Source organism: Camelus bactrianus, chromosome 9 (assembly GCF_048773025.1).
Source record: "Camelus bactrianus isolate YW-2024 breed Bactrian camel chromosome 9, ASM4877302v1, whole genome shotgun sequence".
NCBI lineage: Eukaryota > Metazoa > Chordata > Mammalia > Artiodactyla > Camelidae > Camelus > Camelus bactrianus.
In genome coordinates this window covers 69,150,173-69,173,382 of record NC_133547.1, presented here as the reverse complement: position 1 = coordinate 69,173,382, position 23,210 = coordinate 69,150,173, and the positions used below count along the sequence as shown (strand labels likewise).

At 39.9% G+C, this 23,210-nt stretch overlaps 1 protein-coding gene across 2 annotated transcripts; it reads left to right on the top strand.

The window, feature by feature from the left end:
* The first annotated feature begins 2,717 nt into the window (after positions 1-2,717).
* Positions 2,718-23,208, top strand: CFAP263 (cilia and flagella associated protein 263). 2 transcript variants are annotated; one of them, XM_010967257.3, is made up of 9 exons: positions 2,718-2,923; positions 5,013-5,139; positions 6,220-6,381; positions 7,570-7,725; positions 8,516-8,596; positions 10,955-11,110; positions 11,997-12,104; positions 21,908-22,063; positions 23,064-23,208. In XM_010967257.3, exons 1-9 carry the CDS (start codon positions 2,823-2,825, stop codon positions 23,196-23,198), a joined length of 1,182 nt encoding a protein of 393 aa, XP_010965559.1. In that variant the 5' UTR covers positions 2,718-2,822; the 3' UTR covers positions 23,199-23,208. The 2 variants fall into 2 exon arrangements, with proteins under 2 accessions (XP_010965559.1, XP_045360524.1); XM_045504568.2 differs by lacking the exons at positions 21,908-22,063; positions 23,064-23,208 and adding an exon at positions 13,828-15,153.
* Positions 23,209-23,210: the final 2 nt, after the last annotated feature.

The following is a 23,210-nucleotide window of genomic DNA, read 5'->3' as shown; positions in this document are numbered from 1 at the left end:
AGTAATGGTAATGAGAAGACGTCAAGTTCTGGATTTATTCTGAGGGTAGAACCAATGGGATCTGCTGACAAATCAGATGTGGAGGTGAGAAACAGAGAGGAGACAAGGGTTAACAAGGATTGCTCCCAGTTTTTAATTTTTTTGTTTTTGTTTTTTTTGTTTGTTTGTTTTTGGCCTGAGTCCCTGGGAGGACGGAGTTGCCAGTTACTGAAATGGGGAAGAATGGGTTAAGAGTATATTTGGAGGGAGGAGTAAAATGATAAGTTTAGTGGCGGTATGTTAAGTTTGACATGCCCATTACACATCCAAATGCAGATGCTGAGTAGACACTTTGATGTACAAGGCTGGGGTAGAGAAGGGAGCATGTTTGTTTCACAGCTTTATTAAGGAACACTTGACATACAACAAACTGCACATATTTAAATATTAAACAGTGTATGACTTGATAAGTTTTGAAATTTTAATTTTGTTTAAAATTTAAAGCACTGGTGAAAGAAACCCATGTCCATCAACAGAAGAATAGATAAGCAAAATGTGGTGTATATATATATATATATATATATATATATATATGTATATATATACACATACATATATATATACACAATGGAATGTTATTAAAAATAAAGGAAAAAAGGAAAGAAACGTTGACACATGCTACATATGGATGGACCTTGAGAAGCCTATGCTAAGTGAAGAAAACAGTCACAAAAAGACAAATATGTATGATTCCATTTATCTGAGGAATTTAGGGAAGTCACATTCACAGAGGCAGAAAGCAGAATGGTGGCTGGCAGAGGCTAGGGGAAGCAGAGAACGGTGAGTTATTGTTTAATGGGTACAGAGTTTCAGTTTTGCAACATGACAAAGTTAGGGAGATTGGTTGTGCAACAGTGTGCATATACTTGACAGTACTGTACTGTACACTTAGAAATGGTTTAGGTGGTCAATTTTATGTTATTTTATATCTTTTACCACAATTTTAAAAATGTGAAGCAGTGAAACAGTGTAAACAACAAGGTGTCATATTTTTGTTTTTGGTAAGTGCAAATTTTAGTTCATTTATGTAGCATGTTACTACATTTGAATAATATATTTAAGATTGAAATTTATTATTTGTGTTAGTTCTGGTCCTCCAGCCAAGATGGAATTAGATATGAAGAGATTTATTTAATGGGGAAAATCTTGCAATAGACATAGGAAATGAAACAGAAGTAGACAGGGAAAGCCTTCAGACCATGATGCAGTTCTCATACTTGGGAGAGAAGGGAAGAATTGGGGAGGAAACTTCTCAGACCATAAATCCCAGTTCCTGCGTTGTGATTCTCCCACAGAATCTTGCTTTAAGCTCCACGCTGCATCTTTCCCCACCATTGATACCTCCAACACCACAGTGTCTGCTGTACCATATAGCCAAATTGACAGGGCTGTTTGCACCATAGCCGGACCTGCTGCAGAGTTCTTTCTTGCTTTAGGTCCTCTTGGGGCTGGCATGCATTTGTACCACATGGTATATGAGCATATTAAGCATTGTTCCCAGAGGCCATCCCAAGAGCCCTGCCAGCAGAGAGAAGGTGGTAGCAGGGCTCAGTCTCTCTGTTATCATCTCGTAACTCTACTCTGGCCCTACAGTTGTGCATCCTAAGCACAAAACTAAAGTCTTTATTTGGAGTTCAAGAACTATGTGTTGATGCTAACATATGTCCCTTAGGGAGGGGGACACAGAGGGCAGGGAGTGGCTGACTCTTATTCTAAGCAGTTTATCACAGCTTGCTTTCTGACCACATCCAAGCCCATCCTCCCTCAAAGAAGTCTGCCCATCCTGCCTTCTGTCCTCTTCCGTTCTGTTGGGAGCAGACAGCTACTCTGCTGCCTCGATGTTCTTTGCCATGTTGCACATAAGGGTAGAAGTCAACAGCATGGATTTGGATTTAGCTGGAGTGCGACTCCATTCTTGGGTGGCTGTGGGCAACTCATCTAAGCTACTCTATTCCTCAGTTTCCTGATCTGTAAGATGAAGATAATAATACGAATTTCATTAGACCATTCTGAGGATTAAACGAGTTGATAACTACGAACTGGTGTGAGACACAACGTTTTGACCATCATCACTCCAAGTTGCAACAGCTGGTATAGGGGCTGTTCCATCATTCACCTATTCCCTCACTTAATTTAGAAGTTCCTTGAGGGCTGGAATGGTCTGCTCCTCACATTCCCCAGGATACTCAGGACATAGTACATGATCAATACCTATTAAGAAATGGCTCTTCGATTTATACCCATTTAATAATCAGCCAAGTTTTTCCCTTCCAGGAACGCAGGATATTGGAATCCAAGAGAAATTGCAATTAGTATGTATGAGGCACTAGGTGGTGAACAGGGTAGAGGCCTCACAGTGAGGTAGAGGAAGGAAGACACTACGACAAATCGAATGAACTTTATGGGTCTTAGTTTCCTCATTTGGAGAATATGTAAAGAGAATAGATACTACTGCAAGGTTGTTGCAAGGATTTTCATAAACTATGCTTAACACGGTGCCAAGGGCATAGTAAATGCTGAGCAAACTGTAGCTGCTATTATTATCATTTTAAGAATTATTGTTGAAAAAGGAAAAAGTGAATGCGCTTAGGTACCTGGTCAAAGCCAGCGACCTCACTCTGGTCAGCGCGGAGCTGGGCGGGGCCCCGGGAGGCCCCGCCCCTCCACGCAGCGTCGGAGCGCCCAGGCAACGCACCGCTAGGACGCAGTGCGAGTGACGCGCGGTCTCTAGCACCCCGCGCTCTTAGCCACCCTCGGCACTGGCAAGGGTAGCTTCGGCAGTGATGACAGATGAGGACTCTGACACCCCTGTCGCCGAGGCGCAAGCCCAGGAGGAGAATGAGATGCCTATTATGCAACTGTGCGGGCTGGTGGAAGAGCTCAGGTACCCGCCGGCCGGCCTCTGAGGGCCGCCCCTCCTCAGCGTGTGGGCTGGGAGCTCGGTCCAGTGCGGAGATGACCCGAGTCCGTATTGAACCTTGAGGAAACTGAGGCCCCCAAAGTGAGGAGAGAACTTAGCTTTGCTGTTTATTTCTGTCTCCACAGCTGCTGAGCTAACAAGGCTTGGAAAGTCCAGAGGGTAATTGGTGAAGCCAGAGCTTCATCCTGGGTCTGGTGCCACACTGTGTGTTTACATGCTGTTCTACTGTGTGGCGGCAGGTTGGACCAAGTGACCTCTAAGCCCCTTTCTGATGCTAAGATTCTATGATAAAATTAATGTGGCAGCAGATAAAAAGGAGGCTATTAAAATTTTTTTAGTATGAGGCAACTTATACCTGAACCAGAGTATAAACGTGGAGATGGACAGCAATGGACTGGCCCAATATTCTGTATTTTTAGCTGTCCGTTTTATATCTACTATAGCAAGTACATTGGATGTCAGGATTCCGTGAGGTAGTTGAGGTTAGTTGTACAATTTACTGGTCTCACACAGAATATCCTGACTCAAGCAGCTGAATAGATGTTACTTCAGTATGTTTATAAATAGGTCAGAACGGAGGCGTTATTACTAATAGCTACAATCTTTTGAGTGCTTATTATGTGCCAATTATTTTGCATATATGACTTTATATAATGGCACAGTAATCCTAGGAAGTGGATGAGGAAGCAGACACAGAAGTTAAGTCACTTTCTTAAGGTCACACAGCTAGACACTGTTTAGTGCTAGGGTTGTGACTCAGGTGCAAGACTCCACAGCCTACATTGGGAACATGACATACGCTGAAAAAGAAAGATGCTTCAATTTATTGGGCTTTCTGTTGAGTCTTTTCCACTAATCTTAAAATTCAGCCAAATAGGAATTAGCTCAATAGTATACAAAAATATCAAAGCTGTTCACTCTCTCTTATATACGTATATGTACATATTTGTGTACTATACACACTGTTATATAATGTGTGTGTTATGTAAGTTAAGAAGTTAAAAGGGTAATAATCTTGGCATATACAGGATAAACCACGTTTGTCATCTCTAGTTGTTTAAAACCCATCTACTCAAAGCTCTTCTACCATTTGTAGTAAACTTCTACTTCATCCATGGGGTGCTGGAAATAAAAGAGCTGAGAAATAAAACAAAAGGAAAATATGAAGATTGTGGATGTGCGTAACTTCAAGAATGTAGTAATTTAGAAAAAAAAGTAATAATTCAGAAGGAATTTCACAAGTGGGTTAGGAGATACTGGAAGATGAAACTTGTAGCAATTTTCAATATACAGGCATATCTCCTTGTACTTTGCTTTATTGCACTTTGTAGATACTACATTTTTTTTTAAACAAATTGAAGGTTTGTGGCATCCCTGTATCAAGCAAGTCTGGTGGTGCTAATTTTTCCAACAGCGTTTGCTCACTTTGAGTCTCTGACACATTTTGATAATTCTTGCAAGATTTCAAACTTTTTCATTCTTATGTTTGTTATGATGATTTCTGATCAGTAATATTTGATGTTACTATTGCAAAAAGATTATGCTCCCTGAAAGCTCAGACGTTTGTTAGCATTTTTTAGCAATAAAGTATTTTTAAATTAAAGTATGTACTCTTTTTAGACCTAATGCTGTTGCACACTTAGTAGAATACTATATAATATAAACATCACTTTACATGCACTGGGAAACCAAAAAATTTATGCGACGCACTTTATTGAGATATTTGCTTTGTTGCAGTGGTCTGGAACTGAACCTGCAATATCCCCAAGGTATGCTGTAATCCCAGTGCTCAAAATTTTGTGGCTCATTAGATGTATTTACAAAATATATCAAATACTTAAATAGCATTTACTGTGCCAAAGTCTTTGCATTCCTTATTGCCACCCTAAAAGATAAGTGTTATTATTCCCATTTTACAGATGAGGAAAACTGAGGCTCTAAGAGGTTAAGTATCTTGCAGAAGGTCATACAAAACTAGTAAATGTTAAATACTAGTTATTAGGGGTTTTAATTCCTATTGGTGGAACTTACTCAGGCACCTCCTGTCTTGTAGCTATGGAAACTCGGCTCTCAAAACTGAGGTAGAGATGTTTGAGAAATATTACAATAAACTGGAGCCCAGGGACCTGCGACCTCCACGATTATCAGAAGTTATATTATCAGGAGCAGAAATAGCACAGGTACACAAGGGAGATCTAATAATTCTTCTATTCTGTTTGTCCCTTTAGATGAAAATGGTGTTTGTTATCCGCCTTTGGTGTGTCCTCTTTGGCCAAGTGGCATATGACTTCCTCTCTGCTCTGCTTCTGATTCTTCCTTCCTCTGCAAAGATTCTCTTTCAAATGAGTGTAAAGGGAATCAGGTTCCACTCACAGTGGATTGACTCTCCCAGAATATCTTTGTTTGAAATAATCCCCTTAAATTGGGGGACCTAAATGTTTACAAGGCCTGGCCTGCCACATATAGGAGTGAAGATAGGCCTGGTGAGGGCACTGGAGAGTTCCTCCCTCATCAGAAAGGGCCAGCCAGGCAGCCTGGTGTTGCCAGAGCAGCTGATTTTTCAAGAGAAGCTGAAAATCTGGATAGTTTTAGTGGAATCTTCTAATTTTCAAATGTGGGTAATTAACTTTTAGTTTTTTTTTTAATGGAGGTATCAGGGATTGAACCTAGGACCTCGTGCATGCTAATCATGCACACTACCATTGAACTCTACCCTACCCACCTTAATTTTTTTTTAATTTAAAACTGTGTGGGTCTATCTTTTGAGGACTAAACACCCATCTTCAGGTCCACACATTCCCTGGGCCACCTGCTTATGACCTTTGGCTTCAGCACATAGGAAATCTAAAATTTTTGTCCGTTTGTTTATTTTTTTTCTGAACAGCATGCCCCCAGATGCAATTTCTCTTATATATTCAATTCAGGAAGCACTGAGCTCTAGGCTTTCCCAGACACTGACTTGAATGCTAGCCTATAGCAGGTTCATAATTCTCCCACCCTCAAGACACTTCCCGTTATTTATTTTCAGTTTACTGTCTAGCATACGCCTTTGAAGTATTTGGCACAGGGCCTTGGGTTGACTTGTGAAATGAACATCGCCTCAGGCCCAGTATCCAGAATCCTTTCACATTGAGTTTGTTCTTTCTGGCTGTCATTCAGAGTGATTTCTAGCAGGCCTGAGTGGTCATTTTGATGCCCACCTTAGGCGGCTTTATTACCATGTTCTACTTGACAATGGCTTTGTTTTTCTTGTGTTACAGTTACGAGGCAGAGGTCGATCCAAATCCCGCTTAGGTATGGAACGTGTGACAGGCCTCAGTGTGGACCAAAAACTTGAGCTTGTGCAAAAGGAGCTGGAAGACACAAAAGATGAAATCAGACACATGAGGGCAAATGCCGAACGGGACCTGCAGCATCACGAGGTACACCTTTCTATAGGCCATCCTTCCTGGGCTCCCCACTTCTGCCTCAGCAAGAAGTGCCTGTGGTATGTTCACGTGATTGTCGGTAACTTGAAAGAAACACAATTAGGATAAGATAAACTGAAGGCCTCCCTTTAAGGAACTTAACCACCTGCCTGAGGTATTTGTTATCACAAATAACAAAATTTAAACTTTTTAAAATGAAGCATTTCAAAATACACAAATGCAGAGAATTTAGCACAGTAAACCCTTATGTGCTCAACACCCACACAACAGTTATCAACATATGGCCACTCCTGGTTCCTCCATATCCCTACCAACTTCCCCCTCATAATTGGCCACTGAGCTATTATGAAGTGAATCTTAAACATATCATTTATCTGTAGATGTTTCAATGTATGTCTCTTAAGATATGGGTTTTTTAACAAAAACCCATAATAATAAAAACCATAAATGCCATTAAAATTTATAATAATTCCTTAATAATACAAGGGGCTTGAAGTTTAAGTCAGTGAGTTAAGTGAAAAATCTCTTGTCACCCTCTACATGCAGCACACGTGACCATGGTCCGTGTCTTGTTGAAGACCAGCACGGTCAGTGTTCCTCCTGAAAAAGAACATCACTCTTAGTTTGGTGGTCCATGGGGTGAAGTTGTTGACTTGCATTTGAGAGCCATGTTGTATGAAAAATAGCTATTGCTGTTCTGTTCCTAAATTTTTCTATTTACAAATGGGGTACACACAGAATCACATCTTTTTTCAAATTACAGAAGTATATAGTAAGAGCTTTTTTGCCCCCCTACTAATCCATCTTTCCAGACATGACTGTGGTTAATGTTTTCATGTATATCTTTCTAGGTATTTTTATGTATTACATTAATGTTATAATTTTTAATGGATAAGTAATATTTCAGACACGGAAATACATATTTCTAGAGATACCCAAGGCCCTGTTTTTGTTTGTTCTCCCCCTTTATATAGATACTTTATACAGAACTTTTTTTGAGGCATACTTTTTAATAATAACATTCATATTGTCCAATTTGTACCTTACTGGTATCTTTCTAAGACTGAGAAGAAGCATTACATATTGGGGCACAAAAAGGCCTGAGAAGTTAGGGCTCCTTAGAGGGCTACATCCTTGAGAATTTTTGTAAACTGCATTCGCTCTTTGTGCTGACTCCCCCAGGCTATCATCGAGGAAGCTGAAATTCGATGGGCTGAAGTTCAGAAGGCAGTGCATGATTTTGAGAAAGACATTCTAAAGACCATATCCAAGAAGAAAGGGAGTATTTTAGCCACTCAGAAAGTGATGAAGTACATTGAGGACATGAACCGCCGGAGGGTGAGTTGGCAGGCGGTTAGAGCTTAGAAAGGGGCGTAGATTCAGACTGACGATACAAAAGTCATCCACGTGCGGCAGCCCCACCCCATTTGGTCCACCATAAATATTGCCCACATCTGCAGATTTTTTTGCACCCCCTAAAGTCTGTGTGTCTTAAAATGCAAGCTTATCAAGGCTAAAATCAATCAGGCAGATTGAAAGTTCATAGTATCTCAGATGGGCTTCTCTTTTATTTTGCTATTTGTTTCAAGATATGATGTGTTATCTTGAGAAAGGTGTGAGCCTGTCTAATGAGTGACTGTGTGGAGTGGGACAAGTAAATCTTAACCTCTTTGAGTTCCATTATTATAAGAATGAGACATAAAATGCTCCTTTACTTCCAAAGATTTTTGTAGTTTATCAGGCTTCAGATCCTGGAGATAGGTAAGATTACTTACTGTAATATGTTATAAGTTATAAAAAGTTATGTAAATTACTAAGAGAATAATAGATCAAAGAATCATAAGATGATTTTGTCATAAAGGTCCCTAAAAATACCCAAATATATGCCCAAATTATCTTGAATTTAAAAGCAATAGGAAATTTGCATGGAGCAGACCCAGTTTCCTCTGCTTCTTGGTCATGGGTGAACTACCATAGCAATACCAGTTTGAGTAGACGTAAAAGACCTAAAAATAAGTGACTGAATGTTAGGGCTCAAGGTTTAGTTTTGCAGCCCCAAAACTACCAGCTTTTCAAACCAGCAGGGAAGAAGAAGAGAAATGGATTAAAATTTACTTTTATTTTTTAGGATAGTATGAAAGATAAATTACGTTTGAAAAATGTTTCTCTCAAAGTTCAGAAGAAAAAGATGCTTTCACAATTGAGACAGGTATGTGTCTTTTTCTTCCTTTTTTTTTTGTTTTGTTTTGTTTTGTTTTGTTTTTAAGGTAACTGTGGTAGGTAGAACCACATTCTCCCAAAAGTGTTCATGTCCTAATTCCTGTGACTGTATTACTTCAGCAGAAAAAGGATTTTGCAGATGTGATTAAGTCAACTATCTGGCGAGATGGGGGAGATTATCTTGGATGATCTGAGTGGGTCCAATGTAATCACAAGAGGGAGGCAGGAGAGTGAGAGTCAGAGAAGATGAGATGAGAGTGATGCTCTTTTAAGAGAGAGGAAGGGATCATGAACAAAGGATGCAGGCTGCCTCTGGAGGCTGGCAATGGCAGGGAAACAGATTCTCCTCTAGAGCCTCTGGAAGGAGCACAGACCTGCTCACACCTTGATTTTAGTCCAAAGAATCATTTTCAGACTTCTGACCTCATGAGCTGTAAGATAATACACTTATGTTGTTTTAAGCCCCTGAGTTTGTGGTAATTTGTTACAGCAGCGATAGGAAACCAATACCGTTTCTATGCTGGCAAATCTGTAGCTGGAGTTAGCTTGAATTTAAAAGGCCCTCATGACATCCTCGTTGACCCTTTTGGAGAATGTGGCTAGGTGGCACAGCCAATAGTGTGCTTTAATTAGTCTTTGAACAGCTGACCCTAAAGCTTCCTGATTAAAGGCAGTAAGGCAGACGTGGTACAAGGCCTCTAGGATGTGATTACATAGCTCCATCCTCTCCTAGCTCAGTATTTTTATTATTATCTCAAAGATGGGGACCGATGGCATGTGCATCAGAGGTGGTCACTGACAGTGACACAGAGTTGGGGAGAATTAACATGCCTAGGGACTATTGCTTGATTGACTTGGGATCCCAACTGACTCAACAGGCCAGGGAGGCTCTAACAACACGAAGTGACTAAGGACAAATGTAAGATCCTCCACTTTGAGCCCCTGAATATTTGCACAGGTACTGCGTGTCTTAGTCGTAGAGGACCTGATGAAGTCAGCTCAGCTGGAGGCGGTGCCGCGGCCTAGGCTACACTCAGAGAACCACGGGGCCCCTGAGAAAGGGGTGGTCTTGCTGCACTCTGCTGAGTAGCCCCACCCAGAGCACTGTGTCCCAGGGAGAGCTCCATGCTTGAAAGAATCTGCAAACTGGAGTCCACGTAGGAGAGGGACCTGGAGAGCAAGGGGAGCAGAAAAGCACGTCAGATGACCCAGGACTGACAGGGCCACAGAGAGAGGGCTGCTGAAGGCCGTGGCTTCTGTCTCCAAGTGCACTGGCCACTGGGGGAAGAGAATACACTGCTTGGGAGGCCCCCAGGGTGGACCTACGGCCAGAGTGGAAGGTCAGTGAAGGAGATTTAAGTTCAGTGTAAGAAAGATCATGGCCCCAGCAGAACTGCCTCCTGAGACTAAATTCCTGGTTCTCGAGCTTCATGAAAACTCAGGCATCCTGAAGTATGAGAAGGGGAGCAGATGGATGACCTTTAACCTAAAAGCCATTGCTACACAGAAATGACACTGATGTGGTCCTGCCCTCGTGAGCTCACAGACTAGCGGGGAGTGGCGATGGTGACAAAAGGCATGGATACGTAACTGCTATACCAAGGCATAGCAACAAGGACCTGAAGGTCCAGCTTCCAGGGGCTGAGCGGAGGGAGGGATTACCCTCTGGTGTTGAAGGTGGGTCGGGAACATTTGAGCTGGAGGATGAGTCAAATTAGGGCTGAAGGAAATTGTTGTGTTGTTTTGGAGCAAAGGGAGGAAGATGCTTCCAAGGAGGTGAGTAGTGTGGGGGTGGGGAACAGTCCCAAGTTTGGCGCTTGCCTACCACAAATATAAGATGGCATAGACCTAGTGGGGCAGGAATGCGGTAATATACCTGTGGTGCAGAAATGTCAAGTGATCAAAGGAAGGGAATGTATGGGCTGCTTGTCCTGGTTTTTCCAGGTTAAAAACAACTTTTAAATGGCCTGCTTTCTTCACAGCCCTGTTTAGGCACTACCTCCTGGGGGAAGCCTCCCCTGACCCAGCCTTCCATTCTCCCCTGGTCTGGCTGAGGGGCTTCTGTTCACCCTCTGCCCCGTGTGTCCCACTGCAGCATGCTGTGACCTGTCTGTGAACTGTCATTGAGTATGTGCTCCTTGAGGCAAGGGAGCATCGTATTTACTCAAATCTCTATCACTAGTGCCTAGTACCATGCCTGGCACCAAGCAGGTCCCCAGTCCACGTTTGATGAATGACTGAATGATAACAGGCTTCCAGAATCTCACCCAGAATTGCAAGGTGTGAGCCGTGCATTCAGAAGTCACAACCTCACGTCATTTCTTTCTTTTTTTTTTTTGACCTATAGAAGGAGGAGGTGGGCGAGGCCCTCCACGATGTTGATTTTCAGCAGCTGAAGATTGAGAATGCTCTGTTTTTAGAGATGATTGAAGCAAGGAATCAAGAACTGATCCAACTGAAGCTGGCATCCGGAAACACCCTGCAGATCCTGAATGCATACAAAGTAAGATCTGCACCAATGCCCAAGTCCCCAAGACTTCCCGTGCCCACCTTTCCGGCCACAGTGAGCTTCCAGTGCACTACCGTGGTTTCACTGACAGCTTAGATGTCCTTTACTCTCCTGTTGCTTTCTGATTTCTCCTGACAAAGCCACATCTTCTGAAACAGTCGAAATGTCCCCACACCCTGGCTGTGCGTTAGAACCACTCGAGGAGCTTTTTCTTTTTTTAAAGATAGGCACTTTAGTCCAACCCTGACCAACTGAATTAGTGGTGAGGGCCATGTATCTTTTTTTTTTAAACTTCCCAGAGAATTTTTATGCACAATGAGTTTTGAAAACTAACCACATTTAGGGCCCCGCTTAATTTAAGTGTGTAATGTGCTTAAAACCCTGCAAAGGAAATCATCTTAGCTATAAATCAGAAAACTACTAAATAATTCCACATCCACACAGAACCCTTTTGGAGAGAGTCACTATTAATAATTAAGCAGGGACTATAGGCATGAACATGGTCTGTCCCCAGCAGACCAGACTGTCTGGTCACCCTGCTAGCAACTATCTGATGCAGTGGTCAGCTCACTGGGACCCAGGTTTCCTGCCCGCTGGCTTGTGAGAGAGGTTCTGGGACTTTCCCAGAGTTTCTCTTGATAAGTGGTAGGTTGGGATTTGGGTCCCGGTGTGTCTGGCTACTTTGCAGGTGACCAGGGTCCTCTCCTCCCCTGCCACATAGGCACCAGGATTTTGAAAATCTAGGCAGCAGTGACAAGGGCAGGCCCACATTCCTGGACAGTCCTGCTATTCTCTTACTTAATAAAGAGCTGTCTGTCTATCCTTCCTGTTGTTCTGAGCAGCATCTTTGCTCAAAACTTGCTGTATTGTTCCATTTCAGAGCAAGCTACACCGAGCAATGGAAATGTCCATCAATCTGGACAAGGAGTTCTTGCTGAGAAATGAGTTACTCAAAAAAATTGAAAAAGAAACCCAACAAGTGGAGGAGGTAGGAGAGGGTAAAACATGCTGTTTCTGGTGTTTTTCTCCTATCTACAAGGGCTCGAGTCAGCATCCACCACTATCTAGGCCACCTTGGTTTTTGCCTAGAAAAGCCTAGATCATAAAAATCAAAATAGCTCTGGCCATCAAAGGAGAAGGTGGCACCTGGAGACTCACATTCCATGGTGTTGCATTTTACTACTCAGAATCTGGAGTCAAAAGTCATGAAATCATCTAGAAATCACTTAGAGTCCAAATAACCCTTGAGAATTCCTTAAGTGACCCATAAGGTACCAAATTCAAAGTGTTGTGTCTACAACCTCACAGAAAATGTATAATGCAGGTAATAATGTAACTAACTGATATGAAAAAAAGAACACATGCCAAATTATAGCGTTCTGTGTAAAGGAGAGAAAGCTCTTTAAGCATATAACTCTCAGTCGGTATAGCAGATGCTCGGCTGGCAGACCTGTGACCTCTGTCCTGAGCCTGCTCCAGGGCCTGTGGTCACCATGTGAAAACATGTGTAGTGGCATCTGAGCTCGCTGCATCCACATGGGGATGTAGCGCGCCCGTTATGTTGCTGAACACGTTGAGTTGAATTTCCGCAAATTAAATGTACCTAGGAGATGACTCAGAGGGGACTTTTGGGGGAGGTTGGGGGAAAATGAGTCCTGGACTGTAGTCAGAAAGCCTGGCATCAGGTTTCGTGTTGCCAGTCTCTAGCCTTGAACAAGCCTTTGAACTAGACAGAACCCCACATCTGTGACAAGGACATCACAGCCCTTGCCGTGGTGATCAGATAGGATGATGCTTCATCAGCCTCTGAAACCATGAGTTCAGTTATTAGTGTCGTTGTCTTGAATGAACCTGAAGTGTCCCCGGCAGCGGGTGTGGCCCAGACCTGCCTACAACGGCCCAAAAGCCACGGGATTACTGCATCTGACTCAGTTTTGCCGTGGCAGTGTACCCTTGATGGGGAACAAGTGCCCTCTGCAAAAAAGTTGGTCTCAGTACAGTGACAAAGTTGAAGCAAAAGTCTGTGTGCTCTCTCCATGCAGGATTCCTGGGGTACTTATTTGTTTGGCTTGATATTTATTAGATTACAAGTAAGACATGAAATCAATTTTTAAATGCCTGGCATTCACTGCTTAGTATATTATCATTTTCTTAAGTTTTTAAAAACAGCTCTGTTGGGATGATTCATATATCATATTCACCCATTTAAAGAGTACATTTTAATGATGTATAGTATATTCACAGAGTTGAATCAGCACAATAATTTCAGAACATTTTCACCACCCCAGAAAGAAACCTTGTACCTATTTGAAATCCTACATTTCACCTCACCTCACCCCCACCCTCCAGCCATAGATGACTACTAATCAGCTTTCTGTCTCTGTGGATTTGCCTTTTCTCAGCCTTTCGTATAAAAGGGATCATACAATATGGTCCTTTAACTTTAATATTTTTTAAGATTCATGTTGTAGCATGTGTGGGCACTTGTTTCTTTTTTATGGCTGAGTAATATTTCCTAATATGGATATATCATATTTTGTTTATCCATTCATCAGTTTGATGGATATTTGAGTTGTTTTCATTTTTTGGCTGTTATGAATAGTGCTGCTATGAACATTCACATACAAATTTTTGTGTGAATGGTTTATGTATTCTTTCCTCTTGGACATTGTGGCTTACGTATGTGGTACCTCTGTGTTTAACATTTACAGAAGCTGCCGAACTGGTTTGCAAAGTGGCTGCACCATTTTACATTCCAATTGTGTGAGGGTTCCAGTTTCTGTACATCTTCACCAGCACTTGTTATTTTTAGATTTTTTTAAATGCTGTCCTAGTGGGTATGAAGTGGTATTATTGTGGCTTTACTTTGAATTTCCTTAATGATTAAAGACATTGAACATCTTTTCATATGCTTATTGGCCACTTATCTGTCTTTTTGGGGAGAAATATCTATTCAAAGCCTTTGTCCAATTTTTAGTTGAGTTATTTATCCTTTTCAAGGGGGAGGTAATTAGTTTGTTTATTTATTTATTTTTTAACAGAGACACTGGGGATTGAACTCGTGTGCTCTCTACCACTTGAGCTATACCCCCCCTTATTTGTCTTTTTATCATTGAGTTTTAAGCATTTTTTATATATTCTGGATTCAGATCCCTTATCAGGTATATGACTTGCAAATATTTTCTCTCGTTCTTTGGGTTTTCTTTTCACTCTCTTGATGGTATTTTTGCAGCACAAAAGTTTTCATTTTGATGGAGTCCAGTTTATCTGTTTTTTCTTTTGCACTTGTGCTGTTGGTTTTATAGCTAAGAAACCACTACCTAACTCAATATCATGAAGATTTACTCCTATGTCTTCTTTTAAGAGTTTTATAGGTTTTAAATTTATGATTCATTGTGAGTTAACTTTGTAAATGGTGTTAAATGGTGTGAGGAAAGGGATCCAAAAACTGAAAGAAGAAAGAAGATGCAGTATGTTCATAACATTTGTTAAATTAAGCTTCCTATTTACTATTTGTGTGGTTCTCCCCATTTCTTTTGTGAATTTGAGTTACCATCTAGTGTTATTTTCTTACTCAAATATAGCTTCATTTCAGCTTGCCTCCTTTGTGCTGTTATTGTCAAATATGTTACATTTTTATATGTTATAGGTCCAATATAAAATAATATACATATTGTTTTATGAAATTGCTTTTTAAGTCAGTTAAGGGAAGGAAAATATGCATTTATACTGTCTTTTATAACTACCTACATAAGCACCTTCACTTGTGCTATTTGTTTTATCAGATTCAAGTTACTGTCTGCTGTCACGTGTTTTCAGCCAGAAGAATTTCTTGTAAGACAGGTCTGCTAGCAATAAATTCTCTTAGTTTTTGTTTATCTGAGAATGTCTTTATTTTTCCTTCATTTTTAAAAAATAAACTTTAAATTTTAGAACTGTTTTAGATTTACAGGAAAATTGCGAAGCTAGTACAGACAGCTCCCCAATACCTCATACCCAATTTCCCCTATTATTAGCTGCTTACATTAGTAGAATACATTTATTAAAATTAATGAACCTGTATTGATACGTTATTATTCAAATGTAACATAATGTATTTTATTCATATATCTTTAGTTTTTAACCTAATTTTTTTTCTTTTCCAGGACCCCATTCAGGGTAACACATTTAGTGTCATGTCTCCTTAGGTTCCTCTTGGCTGTGACAGCTTCTCAGACTTTGTTGTTGAGACCTTGACAGTTTTGTAGAGTGCCGGTCAGTTATTTTGTAGAATGTTCCTCAATTAGGATTTGTTTAATTTTTTTTTCCGTGATTACATGGGGTCACATGGTTTTGGGAGGAAGACTCCAGAAGTAAAGTGCCATTTTCATCACATTCTATCGGGGAGCTTCCTGTCAACATCACTTTTCACTGTCGATGTTAACCTTGCTCACCTGGCTGAGAGAGTGTTCCACAGGTTTCTCCACTGTTATTTTACCATTTTTCAGACTTACTCTTTGGAAGGAAGTTCCTGTGTGCAGCCCACAATTAACAAGTAGGGAGTTATAAGGTTTTGGAATTCTTCTGTATGGGAGATTTGTCAATTCTCCCCTATTTGTTTATTTTTTAAATTATTTATTTGTATCTGTATCAACTCATGAATGTTAATTTTATGTGTTGGGTTATAACCTAACACTATTTATTTTGTTGCTCCCATTGTTCCAGTTTGGTCATTGGGAGCTCTTTCAGTTGCCTCTGTGTTCCGTTGACATATCCCCATTTTCATGGGTTCAGGGGTGTGTGTGTGTGTGTGTGTGTGTGTGTGTGTGTGTGTGTGTGTTTTGAGCACCTCTTTCTTTTCTGGAACTAGAAGATGTTCCAGGCTCTTCTTGTATATTTCCTGCCCAGTCCTAGAATCAGCCATTTCTTCCAGGCGTCCTGGGTCCTTTTATTTGAGATTAATACTGGAAACCAAGATCTGAGTGTGCTCATTGCTTTCTTTTCATTTTTTAAAGATAGTTTTGCTGGATGTAAGATTCTTGGTTGATTTTTTTTGTTTTCCTTTGAGCACTTAGAATATATCATGCCACTGCCTTCTGGCCTCCATTTTGTTTCTTATGAGAAGTCAGTTGTTAATCTTATTTGGCTTCCTTCATATGTGATGAATTATTTTCTCTTGCTGCTTTCAAAATTTTCTCTTTGCCTTGTCAGTCAGAATTTTGGGTATGATGTATCTGGGTGTGGATTTCTTTGCCCTAATCCTAGTTGGAGTTTGTTGAAGTTTATTTATGTATAGCTTAATATTTTTCATCATGTGTAGGATGTTTTCATGTTGGTGCACTTAGGGGTATTCCACATTTCTCTGAGACTTTTCTTTCTTTTTCCTCTGTGTTTTTCATATTGCATGATCTCATCAGTTTACCTTCAAGTTTACTGATTATTTCTTCTGTTTTGATCCCTTCTATGAATTAAAAAATTTTTTTAATTTACAATGTTGTGCTAGTTTCAGGTGTACAGAAAAGTGACTCAGATATATATATATATTTCAGATTCTTTACCATTATAGGTTATTACAAAATATTGAATATAGTTCCCTGAGCTATATAGTAGGTCCTTATTATTTATCTGTTTTATATATAGTAGTGTATATATGTTAATCCCAAACTCCTAATTTATCCCTCCCCTCCTTTTCCCTTTGGTAAGCATAATTTGTTTTCTATGTCTGTGAGTCTACTTCTGGTTTGTAAATAAATTCATTTGTATCATTTTTTTTAGATTCCCCATATAAGTGATATCATACGGTGTTTGTCTTTCTCTGACTTTCTTTACTTAGTATGATAACCTCTGGTCCATCCATGTTGCTGCAGATGGCATTATTTCATTCTTTTTTATGGCTGAGTAATATTCCATAGTATATATACACCACATCTTCTTTATCCATTCATCTGTGGATGGACTTTTAGGTCACTTCCATGTCTTGGCTATTGTAAATAGTGCTGCTATGAACATTGGGTACATGTATCTTTTTGAGTTATAGTTTTATCTGGATATATACCCTGAAGTGGGATTGCTGGATCATATGGTAAGTCTATTTTTAGTTTTTTAAGGAATCTCCAAACTGTTCTCCATAGTGGCTGCACCAGTTTACCTTCCCATCAACAGTGTAGGAGGGTTCCCTTTTCTCCACATCCTCCCAGCATTTATTATTTGTAGATTTTAATGATGACCATTCTGACTGGTGTGAGGTGATACCTCATTGTAGCTTTGATTTGCATTTCTCTATTAATGATTTTGAGCATCATTTCATGTGCCTGTTGGCCATCTGTATGTCTTCTTTGGAGAAATGCCTATTTAGGTCTTCTGCCTACTTTTTGATTGGGAGTTGTTTGTTTTTTTGGATATTAAGCTGTATGAGCTGTTTCTATATTTTGGAAATTAAGCCCATGTCAGTCACATCATTTGCAAATATTTTCTCCCATTCTATAGGTTGTCTTTTTGTTTTTCTTTGCTGTGTAAAAGCTTTTAAGTTTAATTAAGTCCCATCTGTTTCATTTTTGCTTTATTTCCATTACTCGAGGAGATGAATCAAAAAAAAAAATTACTACAATTTATGTCAAAGAGTGTTTATGTTTTCCTCTATGAGTTTTCTGGTATCCATCTAACATTTAGGTCTTTAATCCACTTGAATTTATTTTACAGTGTTAGAGAGTGTTCTAATTTCATTCTTTTACATTTAGCTGTCCAGTTTTCTCAGCACCACTTATTGAAGAGACTGGTTTTTTTTCTCCATTGTATATTCTTGCCTCCTTCATTGTAGATTCAGTAAAGTCTGTTTCTCCTGCTCTTAGTGGCTCCTGATGTGGCTCCCTGGATGGTACAGCCTTCATCATGGATACCATCTCCCTGACAACCAGAAGATGGTGGTTCAGCTGAGTTCTCTTTGACTCAATCTTTCAGCTAAACTTGTGGCTGATCTACCTCTATTGGTATCAGACCCAGCTATTAGCCTCCATTAATTGCTAGCTGATCACTCTATTGCTTTCAGCAACATCTTGAGATGTTAATTGCTGCACATCCTGATCTAATTAAAGTCAGGCCCTTTCACAGGGGCAAAGTATTGCCAGTCATTGAGGCTTGCTCCAATCCCATAAGACTCTTCTTAATTGTCTCTTTCTCTGGTTAAACATGTAGCTGACCTACCATCTTGCTTGTTGCTACTAATATGGAACTATGAGTGTCATCTTAATTGCACACCCTAAAGATCTCCATTGTTTTCCACAAAGTCCTTAGGCATGAACTCCCCACACTCTGTTCCAGATAAAGTCCATCTTCTTAGGCAGTATTCCAGAGCTCTCTATTTTATAGCCTCTCCCCTTGGGCAAAATTTCTGCACCATTGCACTGGATCTGGGAGTGGAAACAGTGGCTGCCTTTCCTGTAGTTTCACTCTTCTCTACAAGTGGGATGCTGGGTAGGGATTGCTGTCACTGGTCTCCTCAGAATATCTCTCATAGCTAGTATTCATTTTTTTAATGCTTTGGTTCTTGCTACTTTCTTATATTTTATCTTAGGTATTCTTTAATCATTATCTTCATAAGAGGGCCCACTGATGATTCTGGATACACTTTTAGGTCTCCCTGCAGTTGTAGATCATGCTAGACAGATAGTAGATATGCACTGAACACTTCTTGACAAATTTTTATTGCATTCTGAAAACAAGTTAATAAAAAAAATTTTCATTGGGTTGCTTCAAAGTGTATTAAAACAGCACTTGTCAAACCAGGCGGTGAAAACCAATCACCTGGGGATCTTGTTAAAATGCAGATTCTGTTTGGATAGGTCTGGGGTGGCTTGAGAGTTTGCATTTTTACCTGGTTCTCAATGCCATTGACTGTACTTTGTGAAGCAAGGAATTAAATGACAATACTAGGTTAGGAAGACTCAACATCATGAAGATGTTAGTTTTGTTTAAGTTGGTCTGTGAATTAGTAGTATTCCAGTTAAAATAACAAGGAGATTTTTTTAAAGGACTTAAATTAATTGACTCAAAAATTCTTTTGGAAAAATAAATGAGAATATCCACAGAATTCTTAATAAGTAAAGAAGGGGCCTAGCCCTACCAGATACTGAAATGTGTTATGAAGTTACAGTATTTAAAACAAGCCCATGAATAAACTAGACAATCAAAGAAATATGTGTAAGCCATATGATGAACTTTTGATACAGATGATATATGATATGTATATGAACATATGATGCAGATTATATATGATACGTATATGATCAAGTATCTGATAGTTTTGTTATTGACATATTTAGTTTATGATAAAGGTGGCATTGCAGTGAGAGACAACAGACTATTCCATAAATGATTTGCAATGACTGGGTAGCCAAGTAGGAAAATGTAAATTTGGAGCTATATAATACAGTGAAATTAATCCAGGTGTATCAGAGACTTAAACATAAATAATAAAACCATTAAAGTCCTAGATTTATATAGTGGGAGCATTTTTATTATATTGGTATGAGGAGGACTTTTATAATGTGAAACCCATAAACCATGAAATCAAAGTCAGCTATATAAAAATAATTTTTTTCCTGCATGACAAAAACCATCATAAGCAAAGTCAAAAGATAACTGGGAAAATGTTGTATCTAGTATCACAGGAGCTTATTTTCTTAAAACATAAATAAGTTTTATAAATTAATAAGAAAAATCTAACAAAAAATAGGGGGCAAATGGGCCAAGAATTTAAACAGTTTACAGAAAAGCAAAAAAAAAATTTTCAACATATGAAAAATGCTCTTCTTTACATATGAGGAACACAAAATAAAGCTATAATGAGATACCTCTTTCCCTCTCTTAGACTGACAAAGATGAAAAAGTTGGTAAGACTATGTTGAGAGAATGGAGGAAAATAGACAGCCTCAAACATTGTTGCAGAAATAAAATTGGCTTGATCGCTATGGAAGACAAGTTAGCACCATTTGCCACACAGTCACATATGCTTAGGGTAGAGTTTCTCAGCCTAGACACTACTGACATTTTGGGCAGATAATTCTTTGTTGTGGGAGGCTGTCCTGTGCATTGTAGGGTGTTTAGTAGCATCCCTGACCTCAATCTATTAGATGCCAGTAGCACACCCCTAGTTATGACAAACAAAAGAGACTCCAGCATTGCCAGATGTTTCCTGGCAGCAAAATAGTCCTAGTTGAGAACCACTGCCTTAGAATAGGCAATTTCACTTTCAGTAGTTTACCCTACTGATATACTTGCATGTTTACCACATGTATACCCAGAAGATCAGTACTCACAGCACTGTTTGTTGTAATAGCAAGAGACTGAGAAGTTAAGTGACCATTTATGGGGACTTTTAAATAATGGTATGTCCACACAATGGAAAAGTACACAGCTGTTAAATAGAATGAGTAAATTCTTTATGTGCTGATACAGAAGAATCTCCAAGATTTTTTTGAGTGGGAAAAAAAGTTGGGTGAATAAAAGTGAGTAGAATTGGTTACTCTTTGGGTCAAAAAAGGTAAACATATACGTTTGTATGGATGTAGATTTCTAGAAGGATGCATGAAACCTAAAAATAGTGTATGCTTCTTGGAAGGGGACTTGTGTGGGTGGGACAGGAGCTTGTGACTGTTCTTTTTATACCATTTGAATTCAATGTATTGCCTGTTCAAAACAATTGTTAAAAATTAAAAGGACTTTGCTAATTCAAAAATCCACTCAAAAGAAAAAGACTAGTTAATTTTACTGCATGATAATTAAAAAAATAAAATTTAAAGATTCCTCAAAAAATTGAATAACCATGTGATCCAGTAAGTCGTCTTCTGGGTACAGACCAAAAATAATTGAAAGCATGAACTTGAACAGGTATTTGTACACTCATGATTGTAGCAACATTATTTACAATAGCTAAAAATGTAGAAGCAACCCAGGTATCCATTGACAGATGAATGGATACTCAAAATGGGTATATATACATATAATAGAATGTTATTCATCCTTAAAAAGGAAGGAAATTTTGATATGCTACAACATGGATAAACCCTGAAGACAGTTATCTAAGTCAAATTAACCAGTCACAAAAGGACAGATATTATATGATTCCACTGATATGAGATAGAGTAGTCAAATTCATAGACACAGAAAGTAGAATGGTGGTTGCCAGGGCCTGTGGGGAGGGGGTTGTAGGAAGTTTGTGTTTAATGGGTATAGAGGTTCCATTGGGGAAGCTGAAAAATTTCTGGAGAAGGATGGTTGATGACGGTTGTACAACAATGTGAATGTACTGAATGCCACGAACTGTGCACTTAAAAATGGTTAAAATGGGAAATTTTATGTTACATATATTTTGCCAAAAAAAAAAAAAAGACAGGAAAATGAGATTGAACAAATCAAAGAGTACTTAAATACATAACTTTTCCAACACAAAAACCCCTGAGCAATAGAAAGTAAAGCATATTCCTTGCTGTACACCAGAGATTGACACACTGTAACTCACTATACTTCCATTAAAAAAAAAAGGTAAAGCATATTCCTTAATAAAGGAATGAAGTGGAAGAAGGAAGAAAGGAAGGGAAAAAAGACTGTTTCAGACTGCACTTTGTGTTTCTGAACTGGATAAAAACGTCACGATCTGTAAAGAATCAAAATCTTGTGATTCCACGCACTCCTTTGAAAATGTAAATGTTATTTTTAGAACTACATTGAAACCGGGGAGAGATGCCAGGGTCAGTAAGTCTCAGGAGGCTGGAACTGCCAGGGAGACCCGGGTTTAATTGGTCCTTCCCCTCCCAGGATCTAGCCAAAGCCATGGCTCTGAACAAACAGCTCCGGAAGCAGCTGACGGAGTTCCGAGCACCACAGGTGATGATGTACGTCCGGGAGAAGATCCGGAATGGGGACCTGGAGAAGACCATCAGGACGTGGGAGAGGAAAGTGGAGATTGCAGAGGTGAGCCCCAGGGAGTCCCAAGACTAGCAGTGTCTTACACCCCTCATGTTTGTATTGAGGATTTTGTTTTTTTGAGTTGACAGTACAGGTGTTTGGACAGATGTGAGATATCTCAGCTCTTGTTTCAACTCATACCAATGAGAGATGGCTTTTTTTTATTTTAAAGCTCCTTTTTCTTGTCAGGGACAGGATCTTTTCAGGTTATCAGGAAGAGACTCTGTAGTAATAGTGTGTTTTTAGTTGCTTGTTTTCTTAATGAATTCAGGAAGCGTCTGAGTCCTTCCCTGCACCATCGATAATTTAGTGATTGCTACTTATACACGGAGAAGACAGGTTTTTAAAAAGTGAGATATTAATGGATTTTTAATATCACTCAGAACCTGATTCCATGCATTTACACAGTTGTCACAGGTCTTTTCGTTGTTGGCTGACCCTGCAGCCTTTTCATGTGGGACCGTGTGCACAGAAGCACCTTTGCCCCTTGTGAGCTGGGTAGGAGAAAAGGGAAAAGTGCAAACAATATGGTGGTGTCAAAAAGGAAAAAAAAAAAGGACTGAGACTGCCACAGGCCAGGTTGCACACTGAGGGCACTTTAAGACATCCTTAGAGTAACTTAAACCCCAGTCAGGTCACTTGGGAGGCATGGCATTCTCACATCTAGACCTGAGTTGCTTTTTCCATGGTGCTTTCTCTTGCCTTTCCTGTGGTCACTTGGCGGTAGGGAGTAAATTAGGATCCAAACTTGGGCCCATCAGATCTGGAGTTGAGAAGGAGCAGAGAATCACAGCAGGAACCTGCAACTTCGCACTTCATGGAACAGAAACAAGTTCTTTAGAAGAATCTTTCAGACACCCCTAGGTGGCCCGTGTCTGCCGCACGCATGCTGAAGGCCCCACACATGAGGCCATCTGCACCATCACAGGGCTGGATGTGGGTGGAATAGTGACAGTCCTTTTGTCCCAAATGACATTCTCCCCCTCCCCCTTTTTCCTTTCTGCAGATGTCCTTAAAAGGCTACCGAAAGGCTTGGAATAAAATGAAAACAACCAGTGAGCAGTTGCAGGCAATTTGCCCCCCTGAGAAACAGCCAGAGGGAGGCCATGGCTGCCAACCAAAATGTGATCCATTAAAGTAATCAGATCCTTTC